Source organism: Carcharodon carcharias, chromosome 5, assembly GCF_017639515.1.
Source record: "Carcharodon carcharias isolate sCarCar2 chromosome 5, sCarCar2.pri, whole genome shotgun sequence".
Taxonomy (NCBI): domain Eukaryota; kingdom Metazoa; phylum Chordata; class Chondrichthyes; order Lamniformes; family Lamnidae; genus Carcharodon; species Carcharodon carcharias.
Window position 1 is genome coordinate 123,480,293 of NC_054471.1, and position 24,390 is coordinate 123,504,682.

At 38.9% G+C, this 24,390-nt stretch overlaps 1 protein-coding gene across 3 annotated transcripts; it reads left to right on the top strand.

The window, feature by feature from the left end:
* The first annotated feature begins 409 nt into the window (after nucleotides 1–409).
* Nucleotides 410–20,541, top strand: echdc1 (enoyl CoA hydratase domain containing 1). 3 transcript variants are annotated; one of them, XM_041188590.1, is made up of 6 exons: nucleotides 410–569; nucleotides 5,246–5,485; nucleotides 7,554–7,696; nucleotides 9,691–9,743; nucleotides 11,214–11,294; nucleotides 19,706–20,541. In XM_041188590.1, the coding sequence occupies exons 2-6, from the start codon at nucleotides 5,263–5,265 to the stop codon at nucleotides 20,109–20,111; spliced, it is 906 nt and encodes a 301-aa protein (XP_041044524.1). In that variant the 5' UTR covers nucleotides 410–569; nucleotides 5,246–5,262; the 3' UTR covers nucleotides 20,112–20,541. The 3 variants fall into 3 exon arrangements, with proteins under 3 accessions (XP_041044524.1, XP_041044526.1, XP_041044525.1); XM_041188591.1 differs by lacking the exon at nucleotides 410–569 and adding an exon at nucleotides 649–728; XM_041188592.1 differs by lacking the exon at nucleotides 11,214–11,294 and having other exon boundaries at nucleotides 417–569.
* The last annotated feature ends 3,849 nt before the right edge of the window (nucleotides 20,542–24,390 follow it).

Here is a 24,390-nt window from a genome sequence, read left to right on the forward strand (position 1 = left end):
ACTGGAAGAAGTTAGAAATTAACCGTTTTTAAGCAAGAACGGAACAAAAGGGAAGGCTGTGATCGGGCGAAGGGCAGGAACAATTAAACGATGATGGTGCAAACCACAAGGGACGGGCGGGATGGCGCTAATGGTAATAAAGAAACAAAAGATGAATGGAGAGGATGTGTAAATGGTTGCAGCACATCCAATGCCAGCTGTCCCACAAACTGGGAGTGGTGGTGATGATTTGAACATAATGCTGGGGCCGGAAGGCTGTCAAGTGCCTAAAGAATAGGTTTGATAATGGAACATATTGCCTGCCCTCCGTGCCCAGGGACGTATCCATCTCTATGATTGGCAGCTCTGTTGTGGCGTCACAATGATCCATTGTCCCCGGGATACCGGAGCGCGGAACGTTCTATCAGTGCGCGTGCTTCTCCCGGACTCTAATTGAGGCCGGAAGCTGGAGCTGCTCTTGAAATATAAATATTAAAGTTAGGAAGGACAGCCAAACAAACGAGGTATCAGCGTTAAATGACGGAGAGATTGCCGTAATATCTTATTTGTGGCAGTTCGATTGGAAGAAGGTGATCTTTATACTTAGTTATATTTAAACAAACTATTTTGACTCTCTGCTTACACTCTGGCTGGTGCAGTGAAGCACCATGGCTGGGGGAAATGGGCCGCTCATGTGTTATTTTGAATCTCTCTTTGTGTCTGCTGAACAGATGAGAATACAATATACGGTAACGGTTCGCACTGCACTTTTTAAGGATTGTTTCTATTTTATGGACATTGAAGCTTTCTCATACTGACTACAGGCTCATGACCTTTTTGTATTTAATGTTGTATTCATTCTGCAGCTACTAATCTTGGATCAGCCTGATACGTATATTGTTTGGCTGTATTTCCAACTCCACGTGCCAAAAGAAAGAGCTCTACAATTATGTGAATTTGTAGCTCCTCTCCCAGCAGTTATATTTTTGAATATTTATAGGATGCAAGTGGAAGTGTTTGCGTTCTAATCAAACGTTGATATATTTAATTACGTTTATATTTAAAAAAAAATACCTCCTGTGAGCTTTTAAAACACAACAGATGTTCCTAAAACATTAGAGAGTACAGAGGAGATTCACAAGAATGATTCCAGGAATAAATACCTGTAGCTATGAGGGGACATTTGAGAGGTTGGGTCTGTTTTCCTTGGATAAAAGAAGGCTGAGAGGAGACTTGATATGAGATGCTCAAGATCCTGAGGGATATAGACAGGGTAAATAGTGAGAAACTGTTCCCACTCAAAAGAACATCAAGAACTAGAGGGCACAGATTCAGAATAATTGGAAAAAGGAGTGAAAATGATGTGAGGAAAAATCTTTTCAACCAGAGGGTGGTTGGAGTCTGAGACAAACTTCCTGAGAGGGTAATGGAGGCAGGTTCATTCAAGGTATTCAAAAGGGAATTGGATTGCTACCTGAAAGGTGAGAATGTGCAATGTTATGGGGATAAGGCAGGGGAGTGGAACTAGGTAGAATGTTCTTTCAGAGCACCAGTGCAGACTCAATGGGCCAAATGGCCTCCTGCACTGTAAAGATTCTGAGATTCTGTGAACTGGTTTGTTGAATGACCTTGGGGCATTCTTCTAGATCATATCTCTGGTAACAAAAACAGAATTACCTGGAAAAACTCAGCAGGTCTGGCAGCATCGGCGGAGAAGAAAAGAGTTGACGTTTCGAGTCCTCATGACCCTTCGACAGAACTTGCGTTTGAGTCCAAGAAAGAGTTGAAATATAAGCTGGTTTAAGGTGTGTGTGTGGGGGGCGGAGAGATAGAGTCAAATACTAGGAGGGAAATGGAAAGCAAAGAAGGTGAGCAAGACAACAGAGAGATACGGAAATCTTGTCGCAGAGAGGAACAGAACTTCTTCAAGGAGGTAGGCATTTCTTGAAGAGCAGTGGCAGTCAATTAAACACAGAGATAAAAACAAAAAAACTGCGGATGCTGGAAATCCAAAACAAAAACAGAATTACCTGGAAAAACTCAGCAGGTCTGGCAGCATCGGCGGAGAAGAAAAGAGTTGACGTTTCGAGTCCTCATGACCCTTCGACAGAACTTGCGTTTGAGTCCAAGAAAGAGTTGAAATATAAGCTGGTTTAAGGTGTGTGTGTGGGGGGCGGAGAGATAGAGTCAAATACTAGGAGGGAAATGGAAAGCAAAGAAGGTGAGCAAGACAACAGAGAGATACGGAAATCTTGTCGTCCTCTCTGCGACAAGATTTCCGTATCTCTCTGTTGTCTTGCTCACCTTCTTTGCTTTCCATTTCCCTCCTAGTATTTGACTCTATCTCTCCGCCCCCCACACACACACCTTAAACCAGCTTATATTTCAACTCTTTCTTGGACTCAAACGCAAGTTCTGTCGAAGGGTCATGAGGACTCGAAACGTCAACTCTTTTCTTCTCCGCCGATGCTGCCAGACCTGCTGAGTTTTTCCAGGTAATTCTGTTTTTGTTTTGGATTTCCAGCATCCGCAGTTTTTTTGTTTTTATCTCATATCTCTGGTGTCTGGTTGAGTTACACTAGCATTGCTTCACTGCTTAGAGATGTAATATATATACGCCATAAAATAGATTTAGGTCTATGCTTGTTTAAATGTAAGTAGAAATTTGTCAAATTACACCAAAAGCTTTTGCTTTTATTTCGTTCAAGAAGCTATATTTGTGCTATGTTTTAGTGTTTTATATTGGATTGAGGACATTGTTGGAATTGGCTGCAATGTCCTTGCTTGCCTAACTTGTACACTTTTTCAGAAGGTGTTTTATTTCCTGGGGTGGTCCAAGCAAATTCTAATGTCTATTCTTTGCAAAAAAAAGGGCTGAAACTTATATGGAGCGGCAATCGCCGTTGGATTGCCCACTCCCATCCTTTTTACCTACCTTAGACTGGAGCTCCACATTTCCAGTCCAGGCTACCGGCCCGGGCCTGCTGAGAAGTGTGCAGTGTAGCTGCTCTGGGAGGTTTTCTGTGCAGTGAACAGTTGTTGGGGGAAGTGAAGCCACGCATCCTTTTTTTTTGCACTAGCTGCTGTATTCTGGTAGGTTTAAATGCACCAGCCACTTTGACAAGCTAGGAGAGAAGATAAGTGGGTGGGGTGGGGATTGGCGAGGTAGTCAAATGGTCTGGTTGAGGGGAGGAGGGCTTTCAGGGAGGTAGGTGAAGGGTGGGGGTGTCTTTGAGAGTTCCAGTGGAGGATTGAGGAATAATTAGTATAGTTACCCAGGAGTTAGAACTGTTTTAATCCTTCTAACTTTTCCTGGGTAACTATTCTGCTAAGAAAGTCAGAAACATCCAAAGTCTCTGACTTTAAATCGTTGTTTTGAAAGTTTCCAGATGCAGGGTAATTGCCCAATGGAAATTGAAACTTCCCGGGCAACTTCTGTGCAGTCCTTGCAACTTCTGAGCATTCCCCCAGTGCATCTTCCAGGGTATGACCCTCCGGCGAACATAAGATCTGGGCAAATTAAGCCACGGTATGCACTCTTGAAATAACTCTTTTGTGTAATACAAAAACAATTTTTTCTGCAAAAGGCAACAGTAGAGAGAGAAGTGTGCTTTCATTGCTAAGCTCAGTGACACAATTGTTACTGAAGTTGTTACATTTTTATTTTGCATTTTATAACAAATCTTTGAATCCTAGTTGATAAAATATTTATGCATAAGTTTTCCAATTGTTTCAAGTGGGCCTTCTTGTACTCTTCTCCAAATTTTGAAGTTTTTCTCTGACCCTGTTTTTGACAGAGTCAGACCCAGGCTCTGTTCAGTGATTAAAAGTCAGTAGCATTTGCAAACTTTGTATCTGACTTGCCAACATCTCTTTGGAGGCAAGTGTTGCCCAACAGATTTATTTATTCATTTATTTATTTTTGCAAAAGTGTTCATGTTTGCTGATGATTGCAGTGTTCAGTTCCATTTGTAAGTCTGCAGATAATGAAGCAGTCTGTGTCTGCATGAAGGAAAACATAGGCAACTTTCAGTCTTGGGCTGCTAAGTGGCTAGTAATATTTTTGCCTCACAAGTGCCAGACAACAACCATCTCCAATGAAAGAGTCTAAGCACCTCCCCATGACATTCAACAACATCACCATTGCTGAATCCCATTACCATCAACATCCTGGGGGGTTACTATTAATCAGAAACTGAACTGGACCAGCCATATACATATTCTGGCTACAAGAGTAGATTAGACGCAGAGAATTCTGTGGTGAGAAAGTCATCTCCTGACTCCCCAAAGCCTGTCCACTATATTTAAGTTACAAGTCAGGAGTGTAATGGAATACCTTCCACTTGCCTGGATGAGTGCAGCTCCAACAATACTCGAGAAGCTTGACGACATCCAGAACAAAACAATTTGCTTGATTGACACCGCATTTGCTCCCTTCACCACTGATGCACAGTGAGAGCAATGTATACCATTTACAAGATGGACTGCAGCAAATTTCCAAGGCTGCTTTGACAGCACCTTTCAAACCCATGATCTCTACCTCTTAGAAGGTCAAGGGCAGAAGGTGCATTGAACAAGTCTCACACCTTCCCGACCTGGAAATATGTTGACATTCTGTCATTGTCACTGGGTCAAAATCCTGAAACTACCTAACAACACTGCATGTATTTACATCACATGGGCAGCAGCAGTTCAAGAAGGCACCTCACCACCACCACCACCACCTCAAGGGAATTTAGGGATGAGCAATAAATGCTGGCTTTGCTAGTGACACCCACATCCCATGACCAATAAAAAAATGTTTTTTAACCCTCATGATAGCAAAATCAACAGCATGAACCCATCATATAGGCAATCCTGAGTGTGAAGTTGAGTTATATCAATCCACATTGCACATTGGAGCTACCTTGCTTTTGTAATACCATGACATGGCAGTCCCAAAATGTATATGTGTTAGAGTTTGAAAAGCATTAAACCATTTGGAGAATTAGGCTCCAAAAACCTTTCTTAAGTTGCCATTGTTTTGGAATATTTGGTATAACTAATTTGGATATAAATGTGTATAACTCATCTACTGCTGTACTTCATGCAGAATTAATATTGGATTATAGACCTGTTAGATTCAACTGATTTAAACAAAAGGAAAATTTAGGTTAAGTAGATGGATTGTAAGAGCATTATTATAATACAGAAAGCAGGAAAAGGGAAGAAAAAGAGAACACTTTTTTTCATAAAGTTGACTTACATTTTTTAAATTTATTTTCAGTGTTTGAGGAGGTGGAAATGGCCATGTTCTTCATCCATAAATGTCTGCTTTGTGGCCTAAGGAGTCAAATACTGCAACAGAGAGGTCTGTCTGTATACACGTCTGTTTACAGAATGAATGAAGATGACATAAAGCAAAAACTTCAGCAGTTCTCTGGTGGATCCATTGATTTGCAGAAAGATCAAAATGGAATTGCAACCCTGATTATAAACCACCCTGAGCGGAAGAATGCATTTTCTGGTATGACATGGTTGAAGAGCACAGGCTAAAGAAGCTGTCCAATTCAGCATTTTGTTTAAAAAAAAAAACAGTTCTTGTTGCTTATTTTTCTAGGGTGGGATGGGGGAAGCAGTTCTTAAATTAAAATTTTGTTTTGTTATATGAAGAGCATTCTTTTATATTGAATGACCTAGTGACCTACAATAAATAGAAAACGAAAGTCAAAATCCAGTAGTTCAATGAGGTAGATGCTAATAGGTGGTTGAGTGAAGTAAAGGCATATGTATCAGCTTCCATGTTACTTTTGGACTCCTCACAGATGCACGATGCAAATTAAATCACCTATGACCTGTACACACCTGGAATTCATGCTATGATTCCATAATTAGCTTTTCCCTCCCTATTTCATTCATTTTAAAAATGGCTTGAGCTTTGGGCAAAGCTTGCATAATCGAGCAGGTTATGGAATTTCATTGGCATGAAAGTATTGCCAAGTTTACAATTGAACAAGTCATTGATATATCTAATCTTTTCATACAAAAGATTTTTTTCCTACATGGACTGCAGTGATTCAAGAAGGCAGCTCGTCACCAGCTTCTTGAGCAATTAGGGATGAGCAGTAAATGCTGGCCTGGGCAATAAATGCTGGCCTATCCAGCAATGGCCACGTCCCATGAACCCTTTCACGCCACCTTTTCAGTTGAGCAGATGCTGGACTAGGTAAACTTGTTAACCTTTCTGAAAAATCAAACCAATTGGAGGTTTATCAGCTGATAGATTTGATACTTTTAAGTAACCGTTAACAGCTATTCAGCGTTAGCGAGCTGTTAATATTGGACGTGTGGACAAGGGAAACTATCAAGCAAGGACACATTTTGCTAAGACTTACAAAACTCTTAACTGACCTTTAAATTCTGCTTTCATTGGCTTACAGTTAAACTGCGCGTTTTGTGTAGATTAAAAGCCAAATCTGCTTTACATTGAAACAAAATGTACAATGTTCTAATGAAAGATCACTCGACCTGAAACCTTAACTCTTTCTTTCCACAGATGCTGCCTGGCCTGCTGAGTTTTTCAAACACTTTTTTTTTTGTTTTTACTTTTGACCAGTTTAATCTTGGTGTGATCTACATTAGGTAACCAAAGTTTAAATGCATGGTTAAAGACCATGGCTACAAAAGGATAGCCAACTCACTGCTGGTTAGATTTTAATGTTATCAATTCGATTCAGGCAAATGGAGCTTTCAGTATTTCTACAATCATGCATGTTCAGAGTTCAATTTTCTTAGTCAGAGAGTGATGTGAAGCTGGCAGTATAACTGGTCTGCCAGCCCTACAGTGCTCTTGGCAAATTCCAATCCCAAGTCTTCTAATAATCCTTAGCTTGTAAAATGAGTCAAAAATGTAAGTTCTTATAAGCTTGGACTGGAGGTAGAATTATATTTTTGAAGCCTCAGACTTCAATATTTTCTGCTTTGCGTCAGTTTTAGTGTTTGTATATGGGTTTAAAAATTTGTTCACTCTAATATTTATTTTAGCATAGAACAGGAAGGAAATTATATTATTGCAAAATTAAAGTTTTCAGTAATGACTAGAAATATTTTAATACATTATTTTGTATTGGTAATTGTGTCAAATGAGATAATATAAATTTTATTAGAGTTGTATAGTCTTTTCCTCCCTTTCCCTGGAAAACAAGAGCTTTTATTTAATTTTCTGTGGTTCATCCCATGCTGCACTGCAGTTATGACTTATTCTAAAAGATACCCTCTTGATTTGAGAAATCTAATTAATTATAAAGACATGTGCACTAACTGGTGTTGACTGGCAAAGTGAAATACAAGACAAAGTTCTAAATGTAAGTTATAATCCACTACAGCATGTACTTGTGTAAAATGTTGGCTTGTCACTCCCTAGGTCTATTTTACCACTTTTCATATAGGAGTAATTAATAAGCAGTAGGGAGAATTGTCAAAAATTTGAATGTATTAATTACTCTAACACTGTCTGGTAATCGTTAGTGGTAACATTTTTGACACAACTATATATTCCCTTTTTAAAAAAAGCTTTATTTTGTTTTCTTCGTAAGGAACAATGATGATAGATTTACGCGATAGTGTAGAGGAACTGGAGAATTGGACGAATGGCAAAGGTCTTATTATAAGAGGTGCAGACAACACATTCTGCTCTGGTTCTGATCTAAGAGCAGTTAAAGCAATGTTAAACCCTGAGGTAAGTAAGAAAATGCTCAGACATCATTATTTCACTTCTGGTAACTTATGTGGGGATGGGCAGCCATTGCTAAAGGTACCAATCTATCTATAAATCTTTCATGCTCCATTCTATTGAGAATTTTATACCTCAGGGTATATTTTAATTCCTGTTCTTCTATATTTACTTACATTTAAACAGTATTTGCTAAATGCAGGACTGCTTACTCATTTAACCAGTTTTACTGGGATTATTGTAATCTTTAGAATTCAGTATGACGACATGTGATGTAATTAGCCTCTGAACCAAGTAACATTATGCTGCTAGCAGTGTGCTAATACAAAAGTATAATGAAATACTGATTGGGATATATTTTGTTCTAAATTTTATATAAGTTTTTCTTTTAATAGATAAGGGGGAACGTGTGGGTGTGGTATATTTAGATTTTCAGAAAGCCTTTGATAAGGCTCAACGCAAGAGATTAGTAAATAAAATTTAGAGCACATGTCCTGGCATGGATTGAGAACTGGTTAATGGACAGAAAATGGAGAGTAGAAATAAACAGGTCATTTTCAGGTTGGTGGGCTTGACAAGTGGGGTACCACAAGGATCAGTGCTTGGGCCTCATATTCACAGTCTGTATGGATTTGGGGATTAAATGTAATATTTCAAAATTTGCAGATATTGATACAAAGCTAGGTGGAGTTGTGAGGAGGATACAAAGATGCTTTAAGGAGATTTGGGGAGGCTGAGTGAGTGGGCAAAAATTTGGCAGATGGAATACAATGTGGAGAAATGTGAGGTTATTGACTTTGGCAGGAAAAACTGTGTATTTCTTGAATGGTGTGAGGCTGGGAAGTATTGAACTTCAAAGGGACTTGGGTGTCCTTGTTCATGATTCACTGAAAACTGACACAAGTACAGCAAGCAATTAAGACGACAAATGCTATGTCATTACAAGAGGATTTGTGTATAGGAGTAAAGATGTCTTACTGCAATAACAGAGCATTGGTGAGACCGCACCTGGAGTATTGAGTGCAGTTTTGGTTCTCCTTAACTAAGGAAAGATATACTTGTCATAAAGGGAGTTCACCAGACTAATTCCTGGGATGGAGGGAATGTCCTATGAGGAAAAATTAAATAGACTGGGCCTTTATTTTTTGGAGTTTAGAAGAGTGAGAGGTCATCTCATTTAAACATACAAAATTCTTACAGGGCTCAATAGGTTAGGTGCAGGAAAGATGTTTCCCCTGAAGGGGAGGGGTCTAGAACCAGGGAACATGGTATCAGAATGAGGGACTGAGATGAGGAGAAATTTCTTCACTCGGAGGGTGTTGAATCTTTGGAATTCACTGCCCCAGAGGGCTGTGGAGGCTCAGTCGTTGAATGTGTTCAAGGCTGAGATCAACAGTAAAACATTAAAGATATGGGGATGGTACAGGAAAATGATGTTGAAGTAGAAGATCAGCCATGATCTCATTGAATGGTGGAGCAGGCTTGAAGGGCTGAATAGCCTACTCCTCCTATTTCTTATGTTCTTATATTGCCAATAGACTTGAAATTTAGTGCAGTTACTACTGGCAGTGGGATTCTGTTAGGATAATCATTCCTAAAATGCCTTTTGTTTTTTCAATAGACTTTAGTTTAATGGGCTAGCATGTTGAGTTTTTTTTCTTTCAATTTAGCAACTACTGGACCTGTTTTTTGTGCCCTATCAGTCTCATAATCTTTGATATGATAGCATAGGAGACTGCAAATGATTTGGGCAAAAAGACCCCCATTTGATTCAAATCCATTTTCGTCACAATGGGTTTTACATAGTTCAAATCTATATTTAGATTAAAACAATAATTTTCTTTTAACTCGAGGACATTTGTGAAAAGAATATGAAACAGAGCACAATGGAATTTTTAGCAATGTAATTAAATAGATGTCAGTAGATTGAGCAAGAACCTTACTGTTCAAAGGCAGGATAATAACAATCATAAATGAAAGCTTCTGCATTTTCCTTCTAGGATGGATTGAGGATTTGCATGTTTATGCAGAATACCCTGACAAGGCTTCTGAGGTACTATTATATGATTAAAAAGTAAAACAACACTGCCATTAATAAAAAATTGGAACAAATGAGAAAGTGCTGGAAACATGCAGCAGATCAGTCAGCATTTCTAAGAGTAAAGAAGTAAATTTAATATTTCAGGTGCACACTCCTTCATCAGGAGTGATCAGTTCTGACTAAGGGCTGTATTCGCAAAACATTAAACTATCAGTTCTCTTCAGACTGCTGTGTTTTCAGCATTTTCTGTTTTCATTTTTAACATATGAGCCCAGATCATCTGTTTTCTGGAGGTTGGTACCTTGGGGCACCCTGGAAGATGTGCTGGGGGACCCCCTTTGAAGTCTCCACTCAAGAGCTACACAAGAATTGCCCATAAGGTTTAACTTCTGTTGGGTATTTACCCTGTGGCTGGAATCCTCCGAAACTCCGATTTTGAAGTCGGAGACTTTGGATGGTTCTGACTGGCTTAGCAGAATAGTTTTCCAGGAAAAGTTCTAAGGATTAAAGCCAGTTCTTACTCCTGGGTAACTATATTACTGACCCACTCTGACTTCCTCCCGCACCCACACTACGTCCCTGGCTACCCACCTGCTCTCCCTCACGTGACATTGGAAGTATATATTTTGAAAGGTGTGTCTGGGTGGAGAACTTCGTTCTGTCCCCTTTATCTCCATTTTCAAGTGACATAAGGGAAGTAGGTGCAGTTAAATTGTTCTCCTTGTGGTTGATTTGGAATCTTGAGTTTTCCTTTCCACAGACATGTCTATTTTAATATACATTGGAGCTCTCTAAGCTTTTTAAAAGAACAAATCAATCTTCATAGCCCTCCTTCAGATTAGCTATCGTGTATATCATTAAATAAATTGTATCACCAGATGTTCCTTATCATTCAAAATATGTTCTGTGGGAAGATACTGCTAAGTCAACTTCTGCCATCTAGTGATAATTAGAGGCTATTGTACAAGATTTTTGAAGTTCTATTTTCTTTGTTTTTGGTTTTCTGGTGCCTACTATTTCAGTAGTTTTGTTGTTCACTTTCTGCCTCTGCTTACGGCCAAAATCTGCTAAACCCTTTATTTTCTGAGTTCCCCTGCCACCTTCAGGTGTCCACCAAACTTAAATGCCAGAATTTATTAGGTGCTTTTAAAACAAATTTAGGACACTTGGAGAGTTGCAATCTGGAATTTTTTTTGAAGAGTTATTTAATAAATTATTGTACAAGGTCTATAACCTTAAACTGTAGTATTTGTGTAATTTCAATCTTTAACAAATAATTGGGACTTAACTTTACGTTGATCTTTTGTGTGCTGTGCTGTATTTCATTATTAATCTATCCTCTACTGTTTAAAAACACAACTAATTTTGCTTTTAATTCTATGAAATGTGATTATATAATGCTGATCTGTGTTCGACACTGTGTTACTGTTGGACACTAAATGCACCAGAAGTCTATTAACCTTCCTGAAATTCCTAGTGCAGACTACCCCTGATCAGCGTAGCATTAGTCCAGGGAAAGGCACTGGGAGGAGGAGCAGAGGTTACGACAGCCTGTGATTTCAGGTAAGCAACAAAGTTTGGCACTAACTAATGCTATAGATAAAGGAAAGAAAAAAAGCAACAGTTTAATTTTGTTTTAGCTTAGACTACATGAAGCACCAATTGATTTAGATGCTACACTCATTTCTTTAATTTATAAATATAAGAACATCTCAGCCTGGTTTCTAGAACTTTTTTTTCCAATTTCTGCAGTAAACTTCAAAGTTTGATTATTTTATTTCTCTCTACTTGCTGAAATCCTTTTAGCTTTTATTCCCTTGAACCAGAGCGTAAAATGAACAGTAATGCCATTCTATTTAATGATGTGAAAAATATATTCTATGAGTTTTCTTTAATTATAATATCCTTGCTGTTTTTGTATTTCAACCAGCAATGAACAGTGTTACATTGGCATTTGCTGATGTCTGTCCAGCCTAGCAATTGTTGGAAAAATGAGAAATTGTCATTTTGAGACTTGTTTCAGTGGTGTGGAAACTAGACATTTAGGATTGATTTTATTAGTGCTTGTTACTGGGACTTTATAGAAGACACTGGTTTCACCTTCTAGTAATTGAAACCTAAGAAAATCTCTAAAGAGTACTGCTGTCCCTTTTTTTGCATCAGTCACCAATCTTCTATTGAGATTTTTTTTGATACATGCTATATAATTTATATAACTGCTGAAAAATCAGGTAGCTAATTTTGTGATCATGGTGGTTGCTGACATCTCAATAATTCTCCTTTCATTTATACATTGTAAATGTGGGATAATGGATAGGTGGGAAGGAGTTGAAATGTAGCAATGTGGTTGATAGGTTTAGATGCAAATATACATAGGGGTGATGTTTGAGTACTTTTGTGTCCTTGGAACTACACTATTGTTTATATCTTTAACACTAGTAAATGACAATGGTAAGTTATATTGCATCTTTAATGTAGTAAGATGTTTGCTTCATAGAAGGTTGATTAAACAAAAATTGACAGCCAAAGTAGAAGATAGTAGAAGGGGTGACTAAAGGCTTGATGAAAAAGTTAGGTTTTAAGGAGCGTCTTAAAGGTGGAGGGAAATTCTATAGGCTGGGATCAAGATGGCTCAAGGCACAATGACCAAGGGTCAGATGGATGGTGCATGAGGCCAGAATTGCCCACAACCCTGGCGAATTCGGCAATAAACCCTCCATTTTTTTTGTGTGTGTGAGCCCTTTAAACTTTCTTGCACAGCCACATGCGCCGTAACTCAGGGGTCAACTTGTGCATGGCTGCGTGGGAACTTACAGATTGCTATGCAGCTTAGATGAAGTATTGGTTGTAGGGCTGCAGGAAGTTACAGGAATTGGGAGGAGTGACATGAAGGGATTTGAAATGTGGAAGAAAGTTTTAAATTGGAGGCATTGATGGATCAGGATACAATTTAGGTCACTGAGCACAGGGCTGATTGTGAGCAGATGTTGGTGCGAGAGGCGTGAAAGCTTTGGATGAGGTGAAGTAGGGTGGAAGATGCCCAACTGGCCAGCGGATCATTAGAATAATCGAATCGGGAGGTGATGGGTTTCAACAAGAGTCCGAAGCAGGTATGAAGACTTCCAATGTTACAGGGCACTGAGGGTAGCAAGGCAATGGAATGTAATCTGAGTGGGGGACTTCAATGTCCCCTGCCAAGAGAGGCATGGTAGCACCACTACTGACCAAGCTGTTGAGCCCTGAAGGACATAGCTGCCAGACTGAACATCATCACAAGGGAAAAACCTACATTTTTCTCACCAACCTATACTTCCCAGCTGTGTTTAGCCATGACAGTATTGGCAGGAGTGACCAGAGCACAGTCCTTGTAGAAACTTTACACTAAGCTAAGGACAGCCTCCATCATGTTGTGTGGTAAAACTACCTTGCTAAATGGGTTAGAATCAGATCAGACTCAGCAGCTCAAAACCAAGCACCCATGACATGATGTAAGCCATCAGCAGTAGAATTGCATTCCAGCACAATCTGTAACCTCATGGCCTGGCATATCCCTCAAGTCTACCATTATCATCAAGCTGGAGACCAACCCTGCTTCAAAGGAGCGTAGGAGAGCAGGCCAGGATTAGCACCAGGTGTACCTAACAGTGAGCTGCCAACCTGGTGAAGCTACAAAATCTCACTTGCGTGCATGCTAACAGCAAATGTCATGCTATGGATAGAGCTAAGCAATCCCGCAATCAGCGAACTGGATCAAAACCCTGCAGTCCAGCCACATCCAGTCGTAAATGGTGGTGGACAATTAAACAACAAGGAGAAGGAGGTGCCACAAACATCTCCATCCTCAAAGATGGCAGAGATCAGCCCATGAATGCAAAGGCTTATGCTTCTTCAGCTATCTTCAAACAGGTGCCAAGTGGATGATCCATCTCTGCCTCTTCCCAAGGGCCCCAGTATCACAGATGCCAGCTTTCAGCCAAGTTGATTCACTCTGTGATATCAAGAAACAACTGAGGGCATTGGACACAACAAAGGCTATGGGCCTGGACAACATCCTAGCCCTAGGGCTAAAAGCTTGTGCTCCAGACCTAGCTGTGCCTCTAGTCAAGCTATTTCAGTACAGCTGCAAACCAGCATTTACCTGAGAGAATGGAAAAGCCTAGATATGTCCTGACCGCAAAAAGCAGGAAAATCCAACCAGCCAATTACTCCCCCCATCAGTCTCTTCTCAATCAAAGTGATGGAAGATGTCATTGACGGTGCTGCCGAGTAACACTTGCTCATCAATTACCTGCTCAGTTTGAGTTCCGCCAGGTCCACGTGGCTCTGGACCTTATTGCAGCCTTGGTCCAACATGGATAGAAGAGTTGTATTTCAGAGTGACTTCCCTTGATATCAAGGAGCCCTCATAAAATTGAAGTCAATGGAAACGGATGGGAAAATTCTCCACTGGCTGGAGTTATAGCTATCAGCAACTCGCCAAGAATTCTTTCACAGCACCTTCCAAACCCATGACCTCTACCACCTAGAAGAATAAGGACAGTAGGCACATAGGAGGTACTGAGCAGGTACTGCCTGCAAGTTCTCCTCCAAGCTGTATTCCATTCTACTTGTAAATATATTGGCTTTCCTTTAATATCGCTTTGTCAAAATCCTGGAACTCCCTTCCTAACAACATTTGTGCATACACCTACATCACATGGACTACAGCAGCTCAAGAAGGCAGCTCACCACCTTGGGCAGTTAGGTTTATACAATTAATGATGGCTTTGCCAGTGGTGCTCATCGACAAAGTTACCTTTGTTCTGGAGCTGATGAGGTATCAGCTGTTCAGCTCAGGATCGAATTGGATGCTGAGATTGCTGTAACCTGAGATGGGTAAGTGAGGGCACAGAGTTTGTAACGATGTCCAAAGAGGTACTTTGTTCTTCCCAGTGTCCAAGGAAAGAAAATTGCAACTTCTCCCCTTGTCTAGATGTCAGTAAAGCGGGTCGACTGCACAGGTAACGGTGACGTCGAGAAAGGTATGGTTGTTATCAGCAAAAAAGTTGAACCTCTCCCCTGACTTTTTGGATTGTGTCTTTGAGTGACATAAGGATGAGGATTGGAGTGGGGTTATTAGGTGTAGATCTTTGTTTGAGGGGGGTGGGGGGGGGAGGGGAAGCTCCAGAGGCAATGGGACAGCAAGTTAAGCCATTGCTGCAGATGCTTTAACTACAACTTGGTTACACTCTTGATCCATCGAGAGCAGTTGCACTCAGCTGGATAACGGAGGAGAGCTGTTGGAGAAGAATGGTCTGGCCACCTGTGTCAAAGGCTACAGAATGGTACTCTAACCCTCCTAACCAATGTCACAGTCACAGAGAATTTAACTTGTGGCTTTTGAATAAGGCCATTTTAGTGTGGATCAGGGGTAGAAACAAATTGGAAAGATTCAAGTATTAAGTTTCTGGAAAAATAGGGAGGTTGTTATGAGATTTTCAAGCACTTGAGAAAAGGGAGCTTGGAAATGGGGTGATAGTTTGCAGAAGTGGGTTGAGTATGGGATTTTGAGGAGGAGTGTGATGGTCAAGTTAATTAGTGCAGATGGTAAGCCAGTGTACGGGTCTCGCTCATCACCAGGCCTTTATAAACGAGGGGAGGAAACACTTGAATTGTTTTCCCATATCACTTTTCTTTCTTAGTGGATCAGTCAGGCTTAGCAGAACAGAAAGGGGTGTTCACAAAGCTGAACATCATCTTAGTGGCATCCAATGAAGGGGGAAGGGAAATATGAGGGAGAAATTAGCAGAATATAGATTAACCATATTTTGAACAAGCTTAAAATATAACATGGGGAAGAAAGGAATAGGAGTAGGTCATTCATCCCTTTTGAGCTTATTCGATCATTCAGTTACAGCATGGCTAATCTGTACCTCAACTCCTATTTACCTGTTCTTGATCCCCATCCCCCGATACCCTTACCTAATAAAAATGTTATCTGACATTAAAATGTCAGCTGTCCCAGCAGCACGTAACTTTTTGTGGGAGAGAATTCCAGATTTCCACCACACTTTGTGTGAAAAACGCTTTCTAATTTGACTCCTAAATGGCATTGGTCTAATTTTAAGGTTGTTCCCTCTTGTCCTGGATTCCTCGCCAGAGGAAATGGCTTCTCTGCCTCTATCATATTGAATTCTTTTATAAGTTTAATCGCTACAATTACATCGTCCCTTAACCTTCTAAACTCAGTATTTTAAAAAATCTGTCTTCTGCAAACATTACTGTTATATACAAGTGAGCATCAATTTAAACATAATAGATGGTAATAGGTTGTTCAAAGTTTCTGTTGTCCAACGGTTCCATAGATGTCATTGCTGTGGAGCACTGGTGGAACGAAATGCTTCCTGCTCATTTCAAATCTTGTTTGCAATGCTGCATCCATTATAGATTGCTTTTTCTGTAGGCAACTATTCAGATTAAAAGCATTAGTAATACTGTAAAAGAAAGTCTTGAAGGACAAGGACATGGAACACCACATTATTTACAAGTTGACAGATTTTCAGTGTTAAGGAATGATTGCCACCATGAAAATGGAGCTATCATGACAGAAAGCTGGAAGAAATTCCAGGCAACAAGTTGAATGAGGTGAAACTCCCCCTCTTGGCTAAGAACAGTACCACAATAAGGCCATGTACCAGGTGACAGCTAAAGCACAATGGTTTTCTTAATTTGAGGAATATTCCAACTAATAAGCAGAGAACTAGTGACTCTATCTTTTGGATGCTTCACTTCAGTTATTAAATTTCCTAAGGATTTTTTTTTATATATAGTTTTAAACAAAGTGAGGTGAAGACGAAGGCAGCATTGGGTTCAAGCTCAGCATTACAAAAAAGATGCTCAGTTAAAGTATGTGTTTAATTAGTTATTTAAACAATTTTTTTCTAGTTTATATAGGCTATGCAATTAGATTTGTATTTTTTGATGGAGATGAGAGAAAATGCCTAAGACCTGACCTGGTGACAAGTTCCCTTGTTTGTAAATTTAGCTGTATAACAACGGTCAGTGAAAAGGCTTACCAAAAGGATGCAATGCCGTTCATGCAAAACAGTGAGTAGTTTATTGCACAGTAGTCTTGTTCATATGAAGCAAGTTAAATATAGTAATGATGAGTTTGTTCAGGTTTGTACCAGTGATTAAGTAAATGAATAGCAAAATTTAATTTTTCTAAGCACCTGGAAAGTACTTAGTTCAGTATTGAATCTTGGTACCGGAACTTAACATACGCGTGGGATTCAATAAAATACTTAATAAACAATCAGGAATAATTGTATAAATGTTAATCTTGTTATATGGTCTAGCAATATGATGCTGTCGCAGAAACAAGGCATCTTTCCAAATTCAGGATATGATTAAAGGTGGAGTCTGATCATCCAGAACTTGCACAGTTCAGGAAGATTGGGTGGTTTTCAGTTGTAATTCAAAGGTGTATTTTTTAAACTACCTTAAACACATTTGTACAGTAGTCATCTTACCAACCAAATACACAGCAGTCTGACTTCAAGCACAAAAATTTCCAATTAATTTTGGTTAAGGTAATTGCAGATGATTTTGCTTTCTTAAATTATTTAACTAAGTTAATATATTTATCCAATAATAGCTGATATATATAGGTAACCAACATGTGACTGTATATCTTTTACTGATACCTTAAAGACGGTGTCCAAATTCCATTTGTAACTTGCAAATATGTTGCAGCTCATCCCGGTGACCTCATTTAAATTGAGGGCAATTCGGAAAGCTGAAAATATGAAGTCACAGGTTGGATGAGAGTTTTCGACCAGATTATGAATAAACTAAATTCATGTAATTTATTTAATTTAAATGATCCTTATGAGTGAAAACTGTTCCAACTATCTCGTAAGTAATCAATTTGTCTGTTTGTTTCTCTTATCCTCTCTGGGAGGTTTTTATTATATGATGCTCATAGAATCATAGAGCTCTACAGCACAGAAAAAGGCCCTTCGGCCCATTGAGTCTGCACCGGTCAAACAAGTACCTAACTATTCTGATCCCATTTTCCAGCACTAGGCCCATAGCTTTGTATGCCATCGCATTGCAAGTGCGCATCCAAATACTTCTTAAATGTTATGAGGGTTTCTGTCTCTACTACCCTTTTCAGGCAGTGCATTCCAGATTCCCTCCACCCTCTGGGTGAAAAAATTCCTCACATTCTCTCTAAACCTCCTGCCCCTTACCTTAAATCTATGCCCCTTGGTTATTGGTCCCTCCGCCAAGGGGAAAAGTTCCTTCCTGTCTACCCTATCTATGCCTCTCACAATTTTATACACCTCAATCATGTCCCCCCTCAATCTTCCCTGCTCCAGGGAAAATAACCCCAAGTCTATCCAATCTCTCCTCATAACTAAAACTCTCCAGCCCAGGCAACATCCTGGTAAATCTCCTCTGCACTCTCTCTAGTGCAATCACATCCTTCCTATAATGCGGATTCCAGAACTGCATGCAATACTCTAGCTGTGGCCTAACCAGTGTTTTATACAGTTCCAGCATAACCTCCCTGCTCTTATATTTTATGCCTGGAGATTTATCTATAGCCTGCCAGACCACTTAGAACCTCCTCCCTTTCTATGGTAATTTCTTTAATTATATCACAGACCTTCAGCCTGATTTCCGTACCCACGTCATCCCTCTCACCTTGATGCTGTCAATGTTGCTGCTTGTGAACTTTCTGAAGAATTTGAAATATCCTAACTCTTTCACAACATAAATGTAAGTCTTATTGCAAATACTTGTTTCACTTAATGAAGCTTTTTGTAAAAAAAAAAGCTGCCACCTTTAGCCCTTCACCCACTGACATGCTTGACATTACCTCCTCTGACTCCCTTGGGTGCTGCCTTTAAAAGATGCTTTCAGGAAGTTTTTATTCCTGTTTTTTGCCAAACTCTGAATTTTCAACACTATAAAGCCTAAATCCTTTCCTGGTTTCTATATATTTCGCTGATACTTGGAAAGGCTGAAGACCCTGTGTCCTAATCTCTGAACACAATATCAGCTACTCAAATGAAAACCCTATCATTAACAGCTTTTTAGTAGTTTACAGTAACAAATGTATCAGTAAAACTACAGAAAAATAGAGTACAGAATTTGTTGAGACACTAGCCTGATGGCATGTGGTATGGCTGTTCCCAGATGATCACGACCCCAGTTTCAAAACCTTTGAATTAGAGGCAGCTCTCCTTTACATCTAACTTATGCTATACTTGATGTAGTGCTGAGTTAAAAATAAAATGGATGAGAATTTGCCATTTTGACATGCCTGCTTTGATCAGGAGATGTTCCCCTTCCCCTCAAAATAAAACTATCTTAATTAAGCATGAACAGTCCTGGGTTCTGTAGAAGCAAGGCACCAAAATACATCCAAAATCAGAATTGGCACTATTTTGTAACAATAGCACATGGTTTTGAATGTTTGCTGTTATCTATATCTTATATGAAATGAAGTAAAAGTGACCATCAATAGCTGGTATGTAGTAGAACAGCCAGGGTGTGCCATATTTAATTTGGGATTAGCTTTGATACTCAGTGGAAAGGCATGTACCAGGCAGTCAGTGCTGCCTACCCATGTCTTGATGTTGCACCTTGTGTGTGGCTGAAAATCAATAGCAAAATTAAGTCCTAATGTGCCATCGGAATAAAGTTACTGCTATATGAATAGCTTTGTTTAATGATGGTTTTAGCATCATGGTATGAAATGAGAATTTAAAAAATGGTTTGCCCATGAAGCCTGCTACTTTCCTTGAACTTAATGACAGTATATGGATTAAGGCCATTTCCTTTGGAAAAGATTTTCCCACCTGTATCGCTAGGAATGTGATTCTAAACTTTAATATTGAATTCATGTTTTTGTTCTTCCTATTTTCTCCTGTAGCTAATACTGTACTATAAACTCAGACTCATGTTTGCTTATATTTTAACAGGATCATGACTACAGGAAGTGAGATTCGTTTTGTTCATAAACATATGGGATTGGTACCAGGTTGGGGTGGAGCAACCAGACTGATTAAATTGATTGGATATAGGAATGCTCTTAAACTGTTGAGTAGTACTCAGCATGTGGACCCTGCAACAGGACTGAAGATTGGTCTGGTTGATGAAATTTTGACATCCACTGATGGGGATAGTTGTCTTGAAGAGGCAGAAAATTGGCTGAATCAATATACTAATGGGTCTTCACAAGTTATTAGAGCCATTAAGAATGTTGTGGTTTCAGGGAGAGAACTGTCACAAGAAGAGTCATTAAAGAATGAAAAGAGCATATTTGGTACCCTGTGGGGCTCTCCTGCTAATCTGAAAGCTTTGGCTCAAAAGGTCAAACATAACTAGTGCAAATGTGTCAAACTATTGCCAACTCAATATGCGGTGGTGCAGTTTCAAATCTACCATTATTTGAAATTGAATGAGTGAAGGGAGCTTGTTAGCTGCATATTGGTGACACTTTGTAGTATCAAGATCTGAATGACAATGTTACCATTTCTTTCCCCCACCACCCCACCCACACAATGAATGCCATTTTAATTTTAAGTTTTGTTACATGTGACAGATGCATTAAACAATGATTTATTGTCTGTAAAGTGCTCTGGGATGTCCTCAGGATGTAAAACACACTACAAATGTAAGCTATTTGTTTAATCACTCAATCTGTAGACAGTAAATGTGAAACCTATTGTATAATGCATTCCTTGTGGTCCTAAATTATTAATGTTACCTTTGCTAATATAACTCCATTTTCATAGTAATAAACCAGTACTGGTAACATTTGAAGTCTGCTGTAATTTATTATAACATGCACTTGGAGCTGGAATGAAATGAAAAAAAATGCATAATCTACACTGAATCCAACTATGTACATTTTAGAGACTTGAATATGCAGTTGACATACAAAACATTTTGCTTGTATATTTGAGTGGGATCATGTTTTATACTAGTAGTACAGAGTACTGGATTCCCATAAGTGGCCAGTAATATCCAAGTTGTAGATTGACAGTAAAGTTATAATTTAAGAAGAATGAGATGATCGCATTGAAATATAAAATTAAGGCTTGACAGGATAGATGCTGAAAAGTTGTTTGCCCTGGCTTGAAATCTAGGAGTCTAAGGATAAGGGTCAACTATTAGGACCTAAAATGAGAAATTTCTTCACTTCAAGGATTATGAATCTGTAATTCTCTACCCCAGAGATTTATTCAATAGATTTTTGGGCATTAATGGAGTCAAGGAATGGAGAGATAGGGAAAGTGTAGTTGCTGTCATGATTTTATTGAATGCAAGAGCAGGCTCAAGGGGTTGTGCATAGCCATGTTTCTCTGAATAAAATTTAAAGCCATTTAATTTTAATTACTAAAAAAATTGTTCTTTTATCTGTTTGCTGCTTTGTAGAGTCCATATTAAGGAAAAAGGATAACTATCATCCTTGTAAATTTATCAGGAAAGACTGAACAGGCTGAGGCTTTTTTCTGTAGAAAAGTAAGGGGTGACTCCGAGAAAGGTTTTTTATAATTATGAAAGGGCTCGATAGGGTAGACGTAGCAATGTTTCTACTTGTGGGCGAAACTACAACTTGGGGCCATAAATAAGATAAATCCAATTGGGATTTCAGGAGAAAAGTTTTTCCCAGCATAGTTAGAATTTGGAACTCCCTACTACATTTGCAGTGAATAGCATCAATGTATTTAAGCTACAGAAACATGACAGAAAGGAATATGTTATGCTGATATGGTTGGATGAAAATGGTTGGAAGGAGGCTTATATGGAGCATAAACACTGGTATGGAGCTTGTGCTGTAAGTATATAATTTTGGAACTGCAACCACCCTAAATCAGCCATGGCATAGAGATTATCATAACAATCTGGTGATGGGTAACCTTTATATATAGTCCTAGGTTCAGTAATAAAGTTGGGGGGGGGGGGGAAGGAATTAACGACCTCCAGTGCTATGAGCAGCCATAATTATCTGAAGCTTATTTGATTGCTTTAAGAAGTCTTCAGTTTAATTAAAGTGACCTTTTATAGCCTATCCCATTTGTTTTTAACCTTACTGTGCAGTTAGTTATTGGCAATTGGTGAGGGCTGTGCATGAATTGGAATGTCAAAAGAATAATGTGGGCATTGCTGGTTTGTTTTGACCCCTCAGTCCCTTTTCACATTTGTCTACTCACTGACCACCGTAGAAAAACTATAGAGAGAGGCCATAAAACCTATTGGAGTCATGAACAAAGTAAAAAAAAATTCCAAATTTGGGGTATTGCCTTTACCATTGACGTACTGTGACTGCTCTGTGTTCTTACGATCAGATACAGAGCAGCAAATGATGGCACCATTACCTTGACGGACAGGGCAGCAGAGCACCATCACAGACTGCAGTGGCTTGAGGTAACCACTATCATAAGAAATTAGGGATGAGAAATAAACTGCTGGCAATACCCACATTAGGAATGAAAAAAAAAGTACTGCATTAAAACATCAAATTTACATCAATGAAGAAAAATAGTAAACAATGGAAATACTTAGGTCTGGCAGCATCTGTGGAGAGACAGCAAGTTAATTTTTCAGATATAAATATTAACACACTGCACAGATGCTGTCTGACTGGAGTATTGAGCATTTTTTTTTACATTTCAGATCTCCTGTATTTTGCTTTTTCACAATGAGGAAACTGACTTTCAAATCTGAAACACAGCATTTTAGTGGCCATCATTCGGAAATGGTGAGAGGGAGGAGAAAATTTTCTTCACTATCAAGTTTAAAGTTGTGTCAAAGACTTTAAGCTAAGTTTTGAAAAACATCTCCACTTTTATAGAATCAGCAAATCTGGCATTGTGGGTTTGAATATTTCCCTCAAGATTCTCTTTCACCCCCACATTGCCCAGTTTCTGCCCAAACTTATTTGCATATTACTGAACATAAAATTCACCACGAACCAGCACAATTGGGCAATTTAAAAAGTATTTTAAAAAAATTTTGATTATTAAGCACATCAACTTGGTAAAGTTTATATCTGAAAATGGGAAAGTAAGTATTTTAAATCAGTGTTAATTCACCATCTGAGAAACCCAATTTTAAGTGACTAAAAATGACAAAGTAAACTGATACAAAAAACAGAATTACCTGGAAAAACTCAGCAGGTCTGGCAGCATCAGCAGAGAAGAAAAGAGTTGACGTTTCGAGTCCTCATGACCCTTCGACAGAACTTGAGTTCGAGTCCAAGAAAGTTGAAATATAAGCTGGTTTAAGGTGTGTGTGTGGGGGGCAGAGAGTGAGAGAGAGAGAGGTGGAGTGGCCGCCCCCCACACACACACCTTAAACCAGCTTATATTTCAACTCTTTCTTGGACTCGAACTCAAGTTCTGTCGAAGGGTCATGAGGACTCGAAACGTCAACTCTTTTCTTCTCCGCCAATGCTGCCAGACCTGCTGAGTTTTTCCAGGTAATTCTGTTTTTGTTTTGGATTTCCAGCATCCGCAGTTTTTTTGTTTTTATCTCAAAGTAAACTGATCTCCAGTTAGAGTGGGATATTGGAGTCAGTTCCTTAATGAATCAAATAAATTTCATAACTCTTCACAACATACCTACAAGTGTCCTTGCACCCAAAAGATCCAGCTTAATTTAGAGTCTCCTCTGCCAACAAGCATAGTTAGTAGAAAACTCCCAATGGGACTTCATTCACCTTGATGGTTTGGCCAGTTTTGTGACTGGACTGACTTCTAGTGTGATGTTTTAAGAAAAGTTCATGGAATTTTCATTGCAAATTGAATTCCCATGATTTGAGCCAGTTATGCCAATATTGGGTAAATTGTTTTTTTTTTTAAATACATCGAACAGAACCTCATTCTAAAAGTCTAAGGATTAGTTCAACAAATACTACTACAGTATAATGAATATTTAAAATAACATTAGTTTGGAAATTATTCTAGCGTCACTGTAGTCATCAGCACCTTGACTCATAATTCATAAGAGAAATGTGAAGGACCATTGGTCAGCAGAAAATAAATTGGTATTGCCAGCATTAACAATTGCTTCTTTAAAAAAAATCATTCCAATCTATGCCGATTCCTGCTTTCTACGTTTTTCTATCAAACTGTCAACACGTTATCTGATTTAAAGCATACGTGTATTGATTTGGCATTGAAATTGGTGCAAAGACAATTTTCAAAGTTGGTGTGCTCAGTTACTTTATACCAGTGTTTAGAAGGGGTTTTGTGCCAATTTCTAATACAGTCCAAAATTGAGAAGTACAAAGTTAGAGTTTACACCACTTCTGGTTTGCTCAGAATGGGTTAGAATGTGCCAGCTGCAATTCCAATATGCAGGTAGGAACTGCAATGCTGGCAAGTCAGGAATTTTGCTGCTTAAAAAAGCCTGTTATTTATTGATGAGTAGTGCTGATTTGACAAAAATAAGTACAGGATCATGCAACTTTGACAGATGTTAAACTAAGAGCCAAATCCAGTCCTCAGATATATGAAGTTGCCTATTTATGTTGGACTCCAGAATGGAGAAAATACCATTTAAAAAAATATTTGGGCTGAACAAAGATTTAAGTTTAGTATACTTTTAACAAAAGCAGTGACTATTTAGTCAGTTAAAAAGTTCATGACAAAAACAT